The following is a 20,903-nucleotide window of genomic DNA, read 5'->3' on the forward strand; positions in this document are numbered from 1 at the left end:
CTGGGTTTATTTATAATGTTTTAGACATAATTAAAATGGTTTATATGTATAATTATAATGATATAGTTATACTTTTGCAGTTATAATTATAGTTAGAGCAATATTGGAGTGTAGATAGATCATAGTGATTGCACTTTTATTATAATTATCATTATAGCTATATTGTTATACTATAAGATGCTTTAATGTTATACTATAGGGCTATATTCACAGTAGATATATTAATGAAATTATGATATTATGTTTTCACTGTTATAGTAATATTTAGCTTATTAAACCATAGTCTTACTGTTCCATCATAGTTAGGTTATCATTATGTTTTATATGCATTAATTATAAATCTATTACTAGTCTTTAGTTTTAATGCTATAATTAGAATTATAGTTATCATATATAATTTCAGTGCTATAGTTATTTCACAGTGTTAGAAGTGTAGTAATAATGATAATGTTATAAAGTTATAGGGTTATTGCTCCAGTTATACACAGAAAGCTATTGTAGTTATCATGTTCTCGATTAATGATAGCTATAATATTAACATTATAGCACAATACAATGATTTTAGGATTGTAATTATAGAAATATAATTATAAATCTCTAACATGAAATCTGTGTTAGTATTAGAGGTTATTGCTGAAGTAATAATGATAATGTTATACTAACAATGTTATAGAGTTATATTTATATTAATACAGTTACATTTTATATCAAGCAACAATTCTATAATAATAGTTAAAGTGATAAGGTCATGATGATACTGATATAATTATGGGTATGGTAATAGCAATATATTTATACTGTTAGTGTTATAGTTTAGTGTTACGTTATGCAAACAGTGATTCTTATTGTATTATATTTATATAATACTACAAATAGTGGGAACATAATATATTGTTATAAATATAAACTTTAAATATGATTATAATGTTATAATTTTGATCTTAGTATATATTGAGAGTTAGTAAATTCATCATAAGTTTATTCTATAGTGATAGAGGTATTAATAAAATTAAAATAATTTTGATATAGTAATAATGCTATAATGATAGTTATAGAGTGAAAGAATTATAATTTAATATTTCCCATTATAGATTATAATTCTAATCATCATGCTATAATTATTTTATAGTGAAATTTACTCTTATCAAGTTATTATTAAGAACTCTAGTTATTTATTCTTATAATGCTATAGCTGTGGTATACTGCTATATATATAGTGAAATTATAATATTTATAGCAATAATGTAAAAATTGTAATGACATAAGTATCACTGTCATTAGTGTTATGCCTATAGTTATATTGTTAAAGTTTTATTTTTATATTATATATTTCAATTACAATTGTTTTACAGTATATTTAGTTATTTATAGTTACATGGTTAGTGATATAGTATTCTAAAGTTATATTTACAGAATTTGTTTACAGTATTGGAGTTTAGCATTATAATTATATCACTGTCATCATAATTGTGATAATAGAATTATAGTTCAAGTATTATAATTCTAGCATAAGAATTATAATTCTAGTGGTATAGTTGTAGATCAAGTATATCATACTGCTAATAATGAAATTATTTTTAACATTATATTTATAGATTATTACTATATTATTATAATAAAAATTATCATATTGAACTATTATTCCTATAGTTAGAGTGTTAGTGCTATAGTTATATTGGTAGTGTAATAATTCCTGTGTTATATATACTGTTACAGTTATAGTGATTGTATTATCATATCTATAAGGTTATTGTTAATTTAAATTATACTTATTTTAGAATCTTAAGCCTCCAATCTAGTTATAGGTATACTTATAGTTTTATTGTCATTATTATGTACTTACAGTCATTATATAATGATAATGCTACAATTTTAGTTATAGTGATACATTTTAGTTATCATATTATTGTTATAGTGCTACAGTTCTTGTGTTATATATGTAGATATATTTATGGTATTTATGATGTAGTTTCTGTTACAAATTTTAGGGATAATTGTTTAGAGATAATGACATTTTAAAAAATATTATGTTACTTTCAATTGACAGATAGTTGTCATACATATTCATGAGGGAAAGGGTGATACTTTGATACATGTATACAATATGTATGTATACATGTATACAATGATCTGATCAGTGTGATTGGCACAACCCATTATCTCAAACATCTATTATGTCCATGTACTAGAAACATTTCCAAATCCTCTCTGCCACCTATTTTTAAAAACACAGTTTTCATCAACCATGGCTACCCTATTATGCTATAAAACATTTAGAAGATAGTATTTTTATCCAGGTATATCACACATATGCCATCCTGTTTACATGCCTTCCTTCCCTACATACTTTCCAGGCTCTGGTAAGTATTATTCTGTTCAATTGCTTTGGGAACAATGTTTCTTCCATATATAAATGAAAACATATGGCATTTCTATTTCTGTTCTATTTATATTACTGCAAATAACAAAAATATCATTGTTTCTTGATAGATAAGCAATATTCCATTATGTGTGTGTATAGTAGTATATATATGTGTGTGTGTGTGTGTGTGTGTATGTGTATATATATATATATTTTAAATACATGACAGCAGAATGCATTACAATTCTTATTACACATATAGAGCACAGAGTATATAGTATATAGAGTATGTTCATGCCAATTCATGCATTTATGCATGTACTTTGTTCTTTTTTTGCATTAAAATTCTTATTATACATATATACCACCATTTTCATATCTCTGTTTGTATGTAAAGTATTTTGACACCCAATTTGAATCTTCATACATGTACTTTGGATAATGATGTCCATCAATTTCCACCATCCTTGCTAATTCCCTGCCCCCTCCCTTTCTCTCCCACCCATTTTCCCTATCTAGAATTCATCTAATCCTCCCATGCTCCCTGTCTCTACCCCACTATGAGTCAGCCTCCTTATATCAGAGAAAACAGTCAGCATTTGTTTTATTGGGATTGGCTAACTTTACTTAGCATTATTTTCTCCAGCGCCATCCATTTAACTACAAGTTTCATTCTTATATTCTCTTTTAATGCTGAGTAAAATTCCATTTTGCATATATGCTACATTGTTTTTAATCCATTCATCCACTGAAGGGCATCTAGTTTGGCTCCACAGTTTAGCTATTGTGAATTGTGCTGCTATAAACATTGATATGGCTATGTCCCTGTAATATGCTGTTTTTAAGTCATTTGTGTATAAACTAAGGATTGGGATAGCTGGGTAAAATGGTGGTTCCATTCCCAAATTTCCAAGGAATCTCCATACTGCTTTCCATATTGGCTGCACCAATTTGCAGTCCTACCAGCAATGTATGAATATACCTTTGTCCCCACATCCTTGCCAACACTTATTGTTGTTTGTCTTCATGATAGCTGCTGGAGTGAGATTACATCTCAGAGTAGTTTTGATTTGCATTTCTCTGATTGCTAGAGATGATGAGCATTTTTTCATATATTTGTTGATTAATTATATATCCTCTTCTAAGAAGTATCTGTTCAGGTCCTTGGCCCATTTGTTGATTGGTTTATTTATTTATTTATTTTTATTTATTTTTATTTTTTGGTGCTTAGCTCTTTGAGTTCTTTATATACCTTAGAGATTAGTGTTCTATCTGATGTGTGAGGGGTAAAAATTTTCTCCAAGGATGTAGGCTCTCTGTTCACCTCACAGATTGTTTCTTTGGCTGAGAAGAGACTTTTTAGTTTGATTCCATCTCATTTATTGATTCTTGGTTTTAATTCTTGTGCTATAGGAGTCTTATTAAGGAAGTTGGGGCCTAATCCCACATGATGAAGATTAGGGCCTACCTTTTTTTTCTATTAGACACAGGGTCTGTGGTTTAATTCCTAAGTCCTTGATCCACTTTGAGTTGAGTTTTGTGCATGGTGAGAGATAGGTGTTCAATTTCATTTTGTTGCATATGGATTTCCAGTTTTCTCAGTACCATTTGTTGAAGATGCTATCTTTTTTCCAGTGCATGTTTTTGGCACCTTTGTCTAATATAAGATAATTGTAACTTTGTGGCTCAATCTCTGTGTCCTCTATTCTGCAACATTGGTCTACCAGTCTGTTTTGGTGCCAATACCATGCTGTGTTTGTTACTATTGCTCTGTAGTCTAGTTTAAGTTCTGGTATAGTGATGCCACCTTATTCACTCTTCCTGCTTAGGATTTCTTTTGCTATTCTGGGTCTCTTATTTTCTCCAGATGAATTTCATGATTGCTTTTTCTATTTCTACAAGGAATGCCATTGGGATTTTAATTGAAATTGCATTAAATCTGTACAGTGCTTTTGGTAGTATGGTCATTTTGATAACATTAATTCTGCCTATCCATGAGCAAGGTAGATCTTTCCATCTTCTAAGGTCTTCCTTGATTTCTCTCTTTAGAGTTCTGTAGTTTTCATTGTATAGATCTTTCATCTCTTTCGTTAAGTTGATTCTCAAGTATCTTATTTTTTAGAGGTTATTATGAATCAGGTAGTTTTCCTCATTTCCCTCTCAGAGGCTTTCACTGAGATACATAAATGGCTTTGATTTATGGGTATTGATTTCATATCCTGCTACATTGCTAAATTCATTTACTAGTTCTAGAAGTTTTCTGGGTGGTGGAGTTTTTTGGGTCTTCTAGGAATAGAATCATATTGTCAACAAATAGTGCTAATTTAAGTTCTTCTTTTCCTATACATACCCCTTTAATTTATTTTGTCTGTCTAATTGCTCTGGCCAGTGTTTCAAGAACTATGTTGAATAGAAGTGGTAAAAGAGGGCATCCCTGTCTTGTTCCAGTTTTTAGAGGGATCACCTTCAATTTTTCTCTGTTTAGAATGATGCTGGCCTGAGGCTTAGCATAGATAGCCTTTATGATGTTGAGATGTGTTCCTGTTATCCCTAGTTTTTCTCGTGATTTGAACATAAAGGGGTGCTGTATTTTGTCAAATGCTTTTTCTGCGACTATTGAGATATGATCATATGATTCTTATCTTTAAGTCTATTGATGTGATGAATTACATTTATTGATTTCCATATGTTGAACCAACCTTGCATCTCTGGGATGAATCCCATTTGATTATGGTGCACAATCTTTTTGATATGATTTTCTATTCGATTTGCCAGAATTTTATTGAGAATTTTTGCATCTATGTTCTTTGGAGATATTCATTTTCTTTCATCGATATGTCTTTGCCTGGTTTTGGGATCAGGGTGATATTGGCCTCATAGAATGAGTTTGGAATTACTGCCTCTTTTTCTATTTCCTGAAATAAATTGAAGAGTATTGGTATTAGGTCTTCTTTAAAGGTCTTGTAGAACTCAGCTGTGTATCCATCTGGTCCTGGGCTTTCCGTGGTTGGTAAGATTCTGATGGCTTCTTCTATTTCCTCACTTGATATTGGTCTGTTTAAGTTGTATATATCTTCCTGACTCAATCTGTGCAAATCGTATGACTTAAGAAATTTGTCGATGCCTTCAATGTCTTCTATTTTATTGGAGTATAAGATTTCAAAATAATTTCTAATTATCCTCTGTATTTCTGTAATGTCTGTTATGATATTTCCTTTTTAATCACATATGCTGGTAATTTGAGTTCTCTCTTTCCTTCTCTTCATTAGTATGGCTAAAGGTCTGTCAATTTTATTTATTTTTTCAAAGAACCAACTTTTGTCAATTTTTTCAATTATTTATTTTGTTTCCATTTCATTGATTTCAGCTCTAATATAAATTACTTCTTGCTTTCTACTGATTTTGCTGCTGATTTGTTCTTCTTTTTCTAGGGCTTTGAGATGTAGTGTGAGGTCATTTATTTGTTGAATTTTTCTTCTTTTATAGAATGAACTCCATGCAATGAATTTTCCTCTTAGTATTGCTTTCATAGTGTCCCATAGATTTTTATATGTTGTGTCTGTGTTCTCATTTACCTCTAAGAATTTTTTGAATCTCCTCCTTGATGTCTTGTTTGACCCATTGTTCATTCAGTAGCATATTGTTTAGTCTCCCGGTGATGGAAATTTTTATTTTTTATTTTGTCATTGATTTCCAATTTTATTCCATTATGATCTGATAAAATGCATGGTAGTATCTCTACTTTTTTTGTATTTGCTATGAGTTGCTTTGTGGCATAGTATATGGTCTATTTTAAAGAAGGATCTATGTGCTGCTGATAAGAAAGTGTACCCACTTGATGCAGGTTGAAATATTCTATATACGTCAATTAAGTCTAAGTTATTGATTGTGTTATTGTATTCTATAGTTTCTTTTTTAAAGATTTTTTTTTTGGTTAGACACAATACCTTTATTTTATTTATTTATTTTTATGTGATGCTGCAGATCAAACCCAGGGCCTCATGCTTGCTAGGTGAGTGCTGTACCGCTGAGCCACAACCTCAGCCCCTATAGTTTCTTTATTCAACTTCTATTTGGAAGATCTATCCAGTGGTGAGAGAGGTGTGTTAAAAATCCCACAAGATTATTGTGTTTTGGTCGTTTTGACTCTTGAACTTGAGAAGAGTTTGATGAACATAGCTGCACCATTGTTTGGGGCATAAATATTTATGATTGTTATGTCTTATTGGTGCATGATTCCCTTGAGCAGTATGTAATGTCCATCTTTATCCCTTTTGATTAACTTTGGCTTGAAGTCTACTTTATTTTATATGAATATGAAAACCCCTGCTTGCTTCCACAGTGGTATGATGTTTCCCAACCATTCACCTTCAGTCTGTGTATGTCTTTTCCTATCAAATGCGTCTCCTCGAGGCAGCATATTATTGGGTCTTTTTTAATCCAATCTGCTACTCTATGTGTTTTGATTGGTAATTTTAAGCAATTAAGATTCATGGTTATTATTGAGACACAGTTTTTATGTCCAGCCATATTTTTTTTATTGGAGTATAATTTTATTTTTGTTGCTTAACTTGACTTGGTTTTCCTCTTTGATTAGTTTTTCCTTTAGTGTACTACCTCTCTCTGCTGATTCTCATTGTTGTTTTTCATTTCCTCTTCATGAAATATTTTTCCAAGGATGTTTTGTAGTGCCAGTTTTCTAGCTATAAATTCTTTTAACTTTTGTTTATCATGGAAGGTTTTTATTTCATCTTCAAATCTAAAGTTTAATGTTGCTGGATACAAGATTCTTGGTTGGCACCCATTATTTTTAAGAGCTTGGAATATGTTGTTTTAGGATCTTCTAGCTTTCAGGGTCTGTGTTGAAAATTTGCTGTTATCCTAATTGGTTACCCCTATGTGTAATCTGATTTCTTTCTCATGTGGCTTTAAATTTCTTTCCTTATTCTGTATGTTGGGCATTTTCATTGTAATGTGCCTTGATGTGGATCTCTTGTGGTTTTGTACATTCGGTATCCTGTAGGCTTCTTGAATTTGGATTTCCAGTTCATTCTTCATATTAGGAAAGTTTTCTAATATTATTTCATTGAATACATTGTTATTCCTTTGGTTTAGATCTCTATGCCTTCCTCTATCCCAATAACTCTTTTTTAACACTTTATTTTTTAGTTGTGGGTGGACACAACACCTTTATTTTATTTTTATGTGGTGCTAGGGTTCGAACCCAGTGCCTCACACATGCTAGGCAAATGTTCTACCTTTGAGCCAATCCCAGCCCCTCCCAGCCCTTCCCAATAACTCTTACATTTGGTCTTTTTTATTCTATCCCATATTTCTTGAATGTTCTGCTCATGGTTTATTATCATTTTTCCTGTGTGTTCTATGTTCTTTTCAAGATGATATATTTTATCTTCATTGTCTGATGTCCTATCTTCTAAGTGGTCTACTCTGTTGGTGATGCTTTCATTTGAGTTTTTAATTTGGTTTATTATTTCTTTCATTTCAAGGATTTCTTTTTTTTATAACCTCTATCTTCCTGTTGAGGTGATCTTTTGCTTTTTGCATTTGTTTATGTAGCTCATTGTCGAAGTGATCTTTCACTGTCTGTATTTGTTCTCTTATGTCTTCATTGAGATCCCAAAACATCTTACCCATGTATATCCTGACATCTTTCTCTGTCATTTTTTTCTGCCAATGCTTCTAATGATGTGTTGTCTTTATTTGTTTGAGGTACTTTCTTCCCTTGTTTTTTCATATTGCTCATGTGTCTTCCTTTCCAGCTCTGTGTATCTGGTGTGATATTTTTTTTACCCTATAGATTTGTAGTGCTCTTGTAGGGTTCCAAGATCTCTCCTGCTCAAATGGAGATTGAATCTGATAGCTACACCCTCCAAAAAATGGAGAGAAAGTTTTTTCCAAGATGGAGTTGGTCTGCTTCCAGTGCCGGGGTATCTGGTGAGGTGGAGGGAGCTGGGTAATGGCCTTGTGCTATTGATAGGTAGCAACCGAGTGACCTGCATGAGAGGGGAGCATTGTCTGGAGTTCTGCAGAGGTACTAATAGGTCATTTCTGCTAAGCCACTTGTGAGTTCTGCATTAACTAGAACTGCTGGCTTTGGGTCCAGAGTCCAGAGACTTACTTGAACACAGAGGCTCTCATTTCTGCGCGGGTGATCACAGCGCTGGTGATTTCTGCGAAAATCCGTTGTATAGGGATCTTCTCACACTCTCTGAGATGTTGTATTACATCTAGGAGAGACCTTGTGGAGAAGCTACCTGTGTGCTTTCTTGGTTTCATGCCACAGAGCAGCCAGAAACAGGACTTCCTCTATTCTGCCATCTTGGATCTGTATAGTAGTATATTTACCCTTTCATCCATTGATGAACATCCAAGTTGATTTCATATCTTAGAGAGTGTATGTAGTATTGAAATCGATATTCAGATGGCTGATTTTAAAATTACAATACTCATTTTAATCCCACTACACAAGTATTGGAATTGTGGGATCATACATTAGTTTAATTTCAATTTTTTATAGGAAACTGCGTACTGTTTTCCATAAAGGCTCTACTAATTTACCTTTCTACCACAAGTGTATAAGAGTTCCCATTTCTTCATTGCCTTACCAGCATTTTTTTTTTTTGTATTTTTTTTTCTAACTGGGGTGGGATATCATTGCCATTTTGATTTGCAATTCTCTGATGATTAGTGATATTGAGCACTTTTTAAAAAATAACTTTTGGATATTTGTATACCATCTTTTGAGAGATGTCCAACATGTTTTTTTTGCCCATTTTAAAATCAGATATATTTTTGGTGTTTAGTCCCTTATATATTTTGGAAATTAATCTCTCTTCACATAAAGAGTTTACAGATATTTTCTACTGTACTGTAAATTTGTCATCTTCACTCACTTAATTGTTTCCTTTGATAATTTATGTAATACTTTGTCAGTTTTTTTTAGTTTTATGTGATACAATTTATCAATTTTTGCTGGGAATTATTTTTTTTTGTACTTGGCATTGAACCCAGGGATTGTTACCAGTTGAGCTACATCCCAGCTCCTCAAGTCCTTTTTAGGTATTATTATTATTATTATTATTATTATCATCATCATCATCATCATCATTATTTTTATTATTATTATTATTTTATGAGATGGGGCCTCACTAAATTGCAGAAGCTGGTCTTGAACTTGGGATGTTCCTGCCCCAGCCTTCCAAGTCTCTGGGATTACAAGCATATCCCACCATTCCTAACTTGCTGGCAGCGGCCCCAGCAACATCTAGCTGATTGGCTCCTCTGCGGTGATGCTCATTGGACTGTTTCCCCAAGCCTCTCTCTCCCACACAAGCTTCTCTTTTCACTTTTCACTTTTGTTTTAAGTTGCCTGTCCCTGGAGATGTGTAAGATGGAAGAAAAACCGCTCACATCTGAGGAACAGATAGGGAGAAAGGACGGATGGACATTTCAGGAGGCTATTATAATGATTTTGTGTTGTTCCAATTTTGTTTCACTCAGTTTCAGTTTTGTTAGGCGTTATCTTGTTGGATTGTATTATAGTAGAAATACGGGATCAGAAATTAGTAAAAAACAAACTGAAAGAGTGTTAAGTAAATTGTTAGAGGAAGGAGGCATCTCAGTAAAATCAAGAACAATCAGGGCATACGTTGATACAATACAAAAATGTAGCCCATGGCTTTTTAAGGAGGAGTTGTTAAATATATCACAGTGGAACCATCATGGTGAAGATTTAAAAAGAATGGAAAAGAAAAGCCCAGGGACTCTGCCAGTTGGCACATTGCCATTGTGGACATTCGTATCTTGTTTGCTTAGTCCAAAGCCTTCAGTTCAGACAATGGTAGAGGAAGGAGAAGACATAATGATTCAAGTAAAAGAGAAGGTCTCTCAAGTTAGTCAGACAGAGGAAAAGATTCAAGTAAAAGAGAAGGCCTCTCAAGCTAGTCAGACAGAGAAAGAAAGTGTAAAACAGAAAAAGCCATCAGGGGGAAAGTTACAACAGGAGACTGCTACTAACACCTTTCTATCACCAGAGGGTGTAAGTGTCCAACCAACAGCACCACCTCTACAGGAGACTGCTACTAACACCTTTCTATCACCAGAGGGCGTAAGTGTCCAACTAACAGCGCCACCTCCATATGCTGGGAGGCCCCCAACCCCCGCAGTTGATAGTTGGGATCCTGAGACAAGGTCTCAAATATTAACATGCCCTGTATTTGAGGCAGGAGGGCAGCGATTTTACCAAGTTTTAAATTTCAAAACAGTGAAGCAGCTAAAAGAGGCTGTAACAACCTATGGTCCTCAAGCACCCTTCACTGTAAGCTTGGTCGAATCCATTAACAACTTGAACATGACGCCAGCAGATTGGGCTAATATGTGTAAAGCTGTGCTAAATGGAGGACAATACCTGTTATGGAAGGTTGCCAATGAGGAATTTTGCAAGGAGACGGCTAGGCGAAATGCAGCAGCTGGTTATCCTCAGAGAAATCTAGATATGTTGTTAGGAAAGGGACCTTATGAGGATCAGCAGCAACAAATTGCATATGATCCTGGCGTATACGCACAAATTGCTGCAGATGCAATTAAGGCATGGAAGACTTTACAAGGACATGGAGGTTTACAAGGTCAATTATCTAAGGTAATACAAGGAGCTAATGAAACTTATGCTGAATTTGTAGATAGGCTTATTCAAACAGCTACCAGAGTTTTTGGGAATACAGAACAAGCAATGCCATTACTAAAACACCTGGCTTATGAGCAAGCGAATCGTTGGTGCAGAGATATCATTAGACCATGGAAACATGAAGATTTAAACACATATATTAAATTATGTAGAGACATTAATGAACAAGAGCAAGTCGTGGCAGCTGCAGTAAAACAGGCTTTAGATGCCAGAGACATTAATGAACAAGGGCAAATTGTGGCAGCTGCAGTAAAACAGGCTTTAGATGCCAGGCCAAGAACATGCTACAATTGTGAACAAACAGGACATTTTAAAAGGAATTGCCCCATTGGAGGAGGGTTTAACAAAACTAGGTATCAAAGGAGTAGAATACCAGGTGTTTGCCCACGATGCCGTAGAGGGAGACATTGGGCTAATGAATGCCGTTCTCAAACCACCATAGAGGGTACTCCATTATCAAAAAACGAACAAGGACCAGGTGTTTATCCACGATATCGTGGAGAAAGGCATCGGGCTCCATTGCCAAAAAACGGACAGGGGGGCCCAATGCTCCGGGGCCCAAAACCACAAATATACGGAGCACTGGAGGAACCCAGCAACCCCATCAGGGTAGTGCCCAGGACACATTGTCCATCAGATCCCTCATCAGACAAACCAGAGGGAGCGCAGGGTTGGACATCTGCGCCTCCGCCAGAGCAGTACTAACTCCAGAGATGGGAGTTCAAATCATTCCCACAGGGGTGAAAGGACCTCTTCCCAAAGGAACAGTAGGCTTATTATTGGGACGCAGCTCTTCTACTCTAAAAGGACTTATGATAAGTCCTGGGGTAATTGATCCCGATTATGAAGGTGAAATAAAAATTATAGCCAGTTCTCCAAAGGGTATATCAGTAATTTCACCAGGAGATAGAATAGCACAGTTACTAATAATACCCAGCCTACATGATAAATTTTCCAGTCGTACTGTAGAAAGAGGTTCCAAGGGATTAGGCTCCACAGGTGTAGATTGGGCTATGCTTTCTTTAAATTTAGATTCTCGCCCCATGCTAAAACTAAATATTCAAGGACATGAATTTAATGGGCTACTGGATACAGGTGCAGACCTTAGCATCATCTCTCGTCAAGAATGGCCAAAACATTGGCCATTACAACAAGCCACTCAAACGCTTCGAGGCCTAGGAGTGGCGACTAATCCCCATAGAAGTGCAATGGTATTAGATTGGAAGGATCCTGAAGGATGTGAAGGAACTATACAGCCATATGTATTGGATCATCTTCCCGTAAATTTATGGGGACGAGATGTCCTAGATCAATTAGGTTTGACATTAACAAATAACATCAACCAAAATGCACCCACTATTATGACTAGACAAGGTTTTAAGAAAGGAAAAAGATTAGAAAAACAAGAACAAGGTATAGCAGCACCAATACAAATAGATCAAGGAACAGACAGACATGGGTTGGATTTTCAGAAAGGGCCACTGAGACAATAAAAATTACTTGGAAATCAGAAAGACCAGTATGGGTTCCTCAGTGGCCCCTGACTAAAGAAAAGATACAAGCAGCCCATGACCTGGTCAAACAACAATTAGCAGAAGGACATATACAACCTTCTGTATCTCCCCATAATACTCCCATTTTTGTCATCAAAAAGAAATCTGGTAAATGGAGATTATTGCAAGATTTAAGAGCCATTAATAATGAGATGGTTATTATGGGACCTGCTCAATCAGGGATTCCTCAGTTGTCTGCTTTGCCAAAAACCTGGTATGTATTAGTTATAGATATTAAAGATTGTTTTTTTTCAATTCCAATTCATCCTGAGGATAGTCCACGTTTTGCATTTACTATCCCTGCACTGAATCATGAAGGTCCTGATCAGAGATATGAATGGAAAGTACTCCCTCAAGGGATGGCTAACAGCCCAACTATGTGTCAAATTTATGTTAACAAAGTAATCCAGCCACTTAGAAATCAAAATCCTGAACTACAAATATTTCACTATATGGATGATGTATTATTAGCACACAAAGATAAAAACACATTGCTAGAATGTTATGCCATACTTATAAACTTATTAAAAAATTATAATCTAGAGATAGCAATAGATAAAGTACAATTAAATTTTCCAATTAATTATTTAGGAGTTCTATTATCCTCAACCATGGTCCGTCCACCAAAAATTCAAATACGAGTAGATCAACTCAAATCACTTAATGACTTTCAAAAGTTATTAGGAGACATAAATTGGATAAGGCCTTATTTAGGTATACCAACAGGAGAGTTGGGACCTTTATTTGATATCCTAAAAGGTCCATCAGATCCAAATTCACCCCGAATGTTAACGCCTGAAGCAAGAAAGGCATTAAAAATCATTGAAACATATATGGAAAATATGCATTTGGATAGAATTGATATAAGTTTGCCTTTATTATTTATTGTACTACCAACAAAAAATATTCCTACAGGAGTATTTTGGCAAGAAGGTCCATTATTATGGATACATTTATCTTATTCTCCTAACACTATTCTTACTAGGTATCCTGAGGCTGTAGGACAATTAATACTCAAAGGAATAAAAGCAGCAAAGGGAGTGTTTGGAATTTCTCCCAATAAAATTATTACTCCATATACTATGAATCAAATTGATGAGTTAGCTAATGAGTTAAATACTTGGGCAATAATCATGTGCAAATCTAATGTTTCATTTGATAACCACTTACCATCTAATCCTTTATTGTCTTTTTGGTCATTGCATCCTGTAATTTTTCCAAAAATGACAAGAAAAACACCTATCATGAATGCTCCAAATATATTCACTGATGGGTCAAATAATGGTACAGCAGCAGTAGTTACCCCTGATCAAACTTTTACATTTTTAGTACCCAAACAATCAGCTCAAAAGGTAGAGCTTAATGCAGTTTTACAAGCTTTTGTGATGTTTAAAGATTCTGTATTTAATTTATTTTCTGATAGTCAGTATGTAGTTAATGCTATAGTATCTCTTGAAGATGCTGGTAGGATTTCCCCTTCTTCTACTGTTTTCTCTTTGCTTTCCACTATACAAAGTCTAATCTGGGACAGAAAAGATCCATTCTTTATAGGACATATCAGGGCACATACAGGATTGCCTGGAGCCCTTAGTTTGGGCAATGATTTAGCAGATAAAACTACACATGACATACATATTTTCTCTACACTAGAAGAAGCTATAAATTTTCATAAAAAGTTCCATGACAATGCTAATACTTTACAAAAGCGTTTTAAAATAACTAAGGAACAAGCTAGACAAATAATAAAACAATGTCAAAATTGTGTGACCTTTTTACCACAAGTTAATCTTGGAGTCAATCCTAGAGGATTGATACCTAACCATATTTGGCAGATGGACGTCACACACTTGCCAGAATTTGGAAAATTAAAATATTTGCATGTTACAGTTGATACTTCTTCTGGATTTTTGATGGGCTCCCTTCATGCCGGAGAAAAAACTAAAGATGTTATAGCTCATTGCTTACAAAATTTTGCCACTGTGGGTGTTCCAAAACAGTTAAAAACAGATAATGCCCCTGGTTATACTTCTACCTCTTTTAAACAATTTTGCTCAACATTTGGCATTACTCATATAACAGGAATCCCATACAATCCACAGGGACAAGGCATAGTTGAAAGAGCTCATCAAACTATTAAAATGTACTTATTAAAGCAAAAAGAAGGAATTGGGAAGGGGTATATATTCCCCAAAGATAAACTTAAAATAACCCTTTTTACTCTAAACTTTTTAAATTTGGATTCATCAGGACTTAGTGCTGCAGAAAGGCATATGTGTCCAAAAAATGTACATAAGCCCAAGGTACTTTGGAAGGATATTCTAACAGGACAATGGAAAGGTCCTGACCCAGTAATTGTCTGGAGTCGGGGGTCTGTTTGTGTGTTTCCACAGGGAGAACAGCAGCCGATTTGGATTCCAGAAAGATTAACTAAAGCGATTTCTACAGACCAAAAAGAAGATGATTTGGCTCAAATCCATAACAACTGATATCCAAAACTCCAGTTTGGCTATTCTTACATCTGCAACAGAACCAGGATGCTTTTTTCAATATCTATTTTATTATTGCCCTTTGCCATATCATGAAGTTCTATTTTGTTTTTTGAGCTCATACAGACCTAGGTTAATGTTTTGCTGATCAGTTCTATTTTTTGACTATAGAGTTTTTAAACATTGCAATGGAGATTTCACCTGTAAAAAGTTATAAGGCCTTTACTATAATGTTATGTGTTGTATGTATTATATTATGTGTGCACACTTGTGTTTTGTGTTATATGTTTGAATGTACGTATGTCCATATATCATATATGATGAGCGCTCATGATAAAATGGATCCAAATATTTTTTTTTTCACGTGATTTATATGGTTTAATTTAAATTGGGTAAACAACTGTTGAGGATTGTTTTAATATGTAAACAAAAAAGAAGGTTAACAGATCTGTTTGTTTACTTTCACCTTTCCTTTTCATTATATTTAATAATTCTCTTAAAGATAATGTAAATTGTTAAGAAAATTGTTTTCTTTTAGTGCCTTCTGTAATGTTACATAATTTTTTCTTTAGCCATTATTGCCAGAATTCCTATCTTCATCCCAGTGCTGGTGAAGTCAAAGATAAAACCAATCTACAGCTTCTACAATAGCCATCACTGAACTGCTTGCAGAACTTGCCTGGACACACTGTGAGCTCACCTGTATGCATTGTGAACTATCTGTTGGTGCAGTGACTTGTGGTAGTGTTGGGGTATTTTTGCTGATGATGTCACCGGTGGTACAATTTTTCAAAGGAGCCCTCAATTGGCTTAATGTCATGGCATTTTGCATCCTCCTCTACTAGTGATGGTCTAAAATTTGGGGGCCAACAGAGGTGAGGCAAAGAACCTCACCCCCCCACTGGTGCAAAGGCCTATCCACAAGTATGGCTGTATGCTGGACCGGTAGTCAGTGACGGGTATGATCCAATTGCAGTGGTACCAACCTAAGACAGGAGGCTGACGCCTAGAGGTCAGTTCATCCGATGACGGGTAAGGACCATATGTTGAATTGGACTGCCTAACAGGCACGGTCCCTAAGCCACATGCTTGTTGTTTAAACAGAGAGGGGGAGATGTTGAGAGCCACAGCCAAAGGGGCCCCAGCAAACTTCCAGCTGCCAGCAAACTTCCAGCTGCTGGCTGATGATTGGCTCACAGCGGCCCCAGCAACATCTAGCTGATTGGCTCCTCTGCGGTGATGCTCATTGGACTGTACGGGCCACCACTATAAATTCTTGCTTAGGGAAAGCAAGACTGCTCTCAGTTGCCTAGCAGAGGACCTGGTGGAAAGGAGGAACAACTAATGCTGAGGCCAGGTGAGTCCACTGCTGCAGTGAAGGACAGACAGAGAGGAAATGAGGTGCAGGCTGGCTGCAGGAGCTCAGAGACGACACGTCAGTCACAACTAGGCAGGGAGATGCGTGTGCACGGTGGGAGGGTGAAAGGCCAAGGGAGCAGAGGGAGGGGAGAGGCTGGCACAGCTGGTTCACATGCTCAGAGGCGACCACACCTGCCATGTGCCGGACACATTCTAGAAACAGGGAACAAAGCCATGGGAGGAAGGAGAGTCTCCGTGAATGATGGAAAGGATTCCAGGAACTGGAGAGAGGAGCAGAGGCTGGGGTGGGGGCCGCGCTGGCTGGGCCCAGAGTCTTCAAGAAGCCCTAATGAGTAGCCCGGGGAGCTACAGCACTTTGTCCTAGGCTGGCTTTCCTTCTGAAGACCCAGTTGCTACTGAGGAACCAGGGACCCTGGGGATCTCCATCTGCACAGATTTTTAGCTGCTTCAGTAGTGGTTCAGAATGCCAAGCTGGTGCCAACATTTACAACAAAAGGCAAGTCCCTGTTTTGAAAGAAATTTGCTGATAGGCTCTGCGATTGGGGAATTTAAAAACTTCAACTGAAATGTGACATCAAATCCTGGGCCACATGGTAGGTTTGCTGACCACGGAAACTAAACATTCTACAACAGAGTGGGACAACAGAACCTGATGGGCATTTCCCAGCTTCCCCTTCATCTGGCACAGCGAGGGCAGCATTGGACGCCATGCATCCCACATACTGGGCAGCAGTAAACTCCAGGCCAGAGGTCACCAGCTGTGGGACCTCTCACAGCCCTCAGCCTCGGCCAGGGCCACTCAGAAAGCTCAGGGGATCCACCTGTGCACACCTGCCACACACTGTAACCCCAGGTGGTTGGAGTGGCCTGGCTGGCTTGACAGCTCCTAACTGTTTGAAAGGGAAGTACTCTGTGGAGACCATCGATGGCTGAAGCCGGTGACACACTCTGCTGGCCGCAGTGATAGGATGTGGAACTGCCGCTGAAGGTGATGAATGCTTCTGGAAACAGGTCAGATCACAATGCAGCAGAATAAAGCATTCTGGGAAAACACACCTGCTATACTACCTTTTGCCACAAATCTATATAATAATTTTGTTTTTCTTTAAAATTATACACATTATGACCCATACAATAGCATTACCTAAAAACACTAACTCAGAAATGAGAGCAGATATAAAAGGTTCAACAAGAAAAGAGAATGCATCTAATTCATGGATTACAGACAAAGATTAAAAAGGAAGGAAGGGTCTGCCACCTTCCCTACCAGAGACTTAGCGAGCGAGTCCGTGGCGATTCAGGTTGGCGCCGTCACACCCGCACACTGAGAGTCCTCAGACTGATTTTCTGTGGCTACATACCACACGCAGTACAGTAAAGCAACCCTCAAGAAGGATGTTGGTCTTTAAAATCTTGGCTTTAAGGAATGACAAATGCCTTTGAAAATATTTTGTTTAGAATCGCTGTGATTATAAAAGTACTTCAGTTAAGAAATCCATCTATAATCAATCTTAAATGGCAGTGCATTTGAAAAATGGCATTGATTTGTAATGTTTGCATTTTGAAAGAAAAATATAGAAAGAACTTAAAAAAGCAAGGTAACTGGTTCTCAAAAAAAGTATTGATTCAAAAATTTACTGCACAAAAATATGTACTCCTTAAGTGTTTCTAATAAATTAATTCCATACATTTTATGTATATTTATATATTTATATATAATCCCTGATAATCTATAAAAGAGGGTCTATAATAGTAAAATAAATGAACTTCAAAAGTACCCCCTTCATAAAATGTATTTAACATTAGTTTTCTCAAATTTAAGGAATGTAACAATATGTACAACTCGTATGTATTAGTATAATACCAAAACAGTACAAGTCCTATTAACAGGCTGTCATAATTGTAAAATGTTTGCATCAAGTTAAAATTGGAGAAGAGCATAGTTCAAATAATACAATTATCTTCGGGAGATTCGCTTTCCAAGTGGAAACAGCAGTCGTCTTATCTACAGTAGATTCACAGAGGTAGTGTTCAAGTTTGGAAAAAAAAAAAAAAAAGGTACATGCTTAGCTATCTTTAACAGAGTCACCAGGAAAAAACGTGTTGGTTTCTTAGATGATCAATTAGTGATTTTTTTAATATGAATCTCGTTAAGAATGGCCCAAACAGCAGAGTTCTGAATGACTGACAGGCGAAAGGCCGAGATGGGGTTGAGGCTAGGATCTACCATTCCCTCCGCGACACCGTTCTCAAACTTTCCTATTCTGAAATAGCCATCTTCTAATCGTTTGTCTTTGGTTTCTTTGCTTATTTCCAAACCTTCTCTCTTAAGTGGCAAAACTTCAACAGTTGTGTTGAGCAGAATATCTCCTGGATGCTCCTGGTTGCCACTGTGGAAAAGATAACTTTCTACATTGACTGGCTTATCAAATTTGAACAAGATGTAGTCTCCAGCTATTGGGGTGATGGCCCAGAAGAAATCCTCCCCCATGTACGTTTTCTCCAGTGTGTGTCCTTGGTAAACCTTCAAGGAAGTAGACACCTCGGCAGGAGGGTTGACATGGATCTTGAGAAGTAATGGTTTCATGTAATCTTTATCCGTGAGTTTCTGGATTTTTCCCGACAGTGATGAGTGCAGACCAACGTGCTGGAAAAGGGATGGTCTGAAGCGAATGCGTAGGTTTGCTTTCTGTCTATCACAATGTTTTGCATCTTTTTCAGGGTTACAGACTTTGACCCAGAGAATGTGGTCCAGGAGCCAATCGATGGGTTTCTCCTTATAGAACATAAATATGAATTCTACGATCAGAGTGAGGTCTGGCGCTTGGAACATTTTACCAATGAAGCCCAGCTGGGAAAATTCTAGAATCATCCATTCCTCAGAAGAAAGTTGGAGTGCAAAATTTTTTATAGTATTAAAATAATTCTGTTTGACAATAATGTCATCTTCAAGCTGAATGTAATATATGCCCTTTTCCTGAGCATACATCATTAGAAAACAGTAATCTAAGTTTTGCTTTGTTCTCCATCTCACTCTTTCTTTTGAGTCTCCAAACGTCTCCTTTAGGTTTGTCAAGTCAGGGTAATAGCTTTCAGGGGGTGATATTACTTCCACCAGGCCAGAACTGATTTCTTTAGAAAATTCTTTCTCCAGGTTGGCCACAACACTGTGGACATAATCAATATCTGTCTCTCCTATGAAGACTACTATAACACAGTCCAACTTCTCTTCAGGATACAGATTATCAATAAGGGAATGAAGAGTTTCTATGAGGTAAGATTTAACTTCTCTCTTCACTGTGGGAATCCCCATTACTATTGAAACTCCTGTTCTTCCATTGCCAATCTGCACAGCAGGCTGAAGGCTTCCTTCGTTTTGCAATAAATGAGGCAAATGATAATAAATAGTTGGCACTTGAAGGGATTTTTTGCTTGTTAACTCCTTTAGTAGCTTTAGGGTATTACCTGAAAATTTATTCAACGCATCCTTACTTCCATTTGTTTCGACCCCTACACTCCGGAACTGTTGGACAATGTTATTCAATTCAGAGGAGTGCTGGGAAATTCGATGTTCAGCTATTCGAAGACGTTCTTTTAAAGCAAGAAATTTTCGTTGATAAGCAATTAGTTTTTCTTTCCCATTTTGCCATGTAGTATACCAAGATAAAGTGAGGAACGACGTGATAAATGCTAAAGCAGTGGCTACAGTTCCATTTCGGAGCCTCATCTCATTTCACCATCACACTGGTTCGTATGTTTGTGATGACAACCAAGACTGTTTTCTTTTTAGCCTGAAGTCAACTGAATCCAGTACTCCTGGCTCCAGGCCAATCAAAACAATCAATGCAAGAGGTTCATTTCAGATGCTCAGGCAGAAGGTGTCTAGCAAGAATACCATTCACAATTGCTACTCAGAATTTTCTTCGTGGTCTTCATGTGCTCCCGTCTTGGGCTGTTTTCTCCCTGCCGCTGGCGCCGGCGCTCCCGCCACGGCCGCAGGCACTAACTCAATTTTTTTTTTTGTTTGGGGTCACAGTAAAAAAAAACTTTGCTAAGACAGTATTTTCCTACCGTTTATTTCTATATGTTCTACAATTTGGGCTACAAAGTTTTTGTGTTCTATTTTGAGTTTTTTTTATTTAGTTTAGGATTTTGCACATGAAAAAAACTATTATAACACTAATTTCAGGTCAAATAAGAATAGTTTTTTCCTCTGGAGAAATTTACTTTTGCTTCTGGGAAATCCCTGGGGCACTTGTAATCTCTAATTACCTAAATTCAGTTATGGAATTTGAGATGATTTGGTACTGTGTTCCCCTCATTGAAAGGGAAGGATTATTTCCTTTGTAGGATGGACATCTTTATAGTCTTATTAGAAAACATGGGAAATTTGCCATAGTGCTGTCTCCTTGATTAGA

The 20,903-nt window shown here is 36.3% G+C and overlaps 1 protein-coding gene across 1 annotated transcript; it reads right to left on the reverse strand.

The window, feature by feature from the left end:
- Nucleotides 1-18,528: 18,528 nt before the first annotated feature.
- Nucleotides 18,529-20,457, reverse strand: LOC124109790 (alpha-1,3-mannosyl-glycoprotein 4-beta-N-acetylglucosaminyltransferase A-like). The gene has a single exon (XM_046468576.2). It carries the CDS (start codon nucleotides 20,210-20,212, stop codon nucleotides 18,605-18,607), a length of 1,608 nt encoding a protein of 535 aa, XP_046324532.1. The 5' UTR covers nucleotides 20,213-20,457; the 3' UTR covers nucleotides 18,529-18,604.
- Nucleotides 20,458-20,903: the final 446 nt, after the last annotated feature.

This window comes from Marmota monax, unplaced genomic scaffold (genome assembly GCF_021218885.2).
Source record: "Marmota monax isolate L192 unplaced genomic scaffold, Marmota_monax_Labrador192_F-V1.1 WCK01_AAM20220418_F8-fsc00054, whole genome shotgun sequence".
Taxonomy (NCBI): Eukaryota; Metazoa; Chordata; class Mammalia; order Rodentia; family Sciuridae; genus Marmota; species Marmota monax.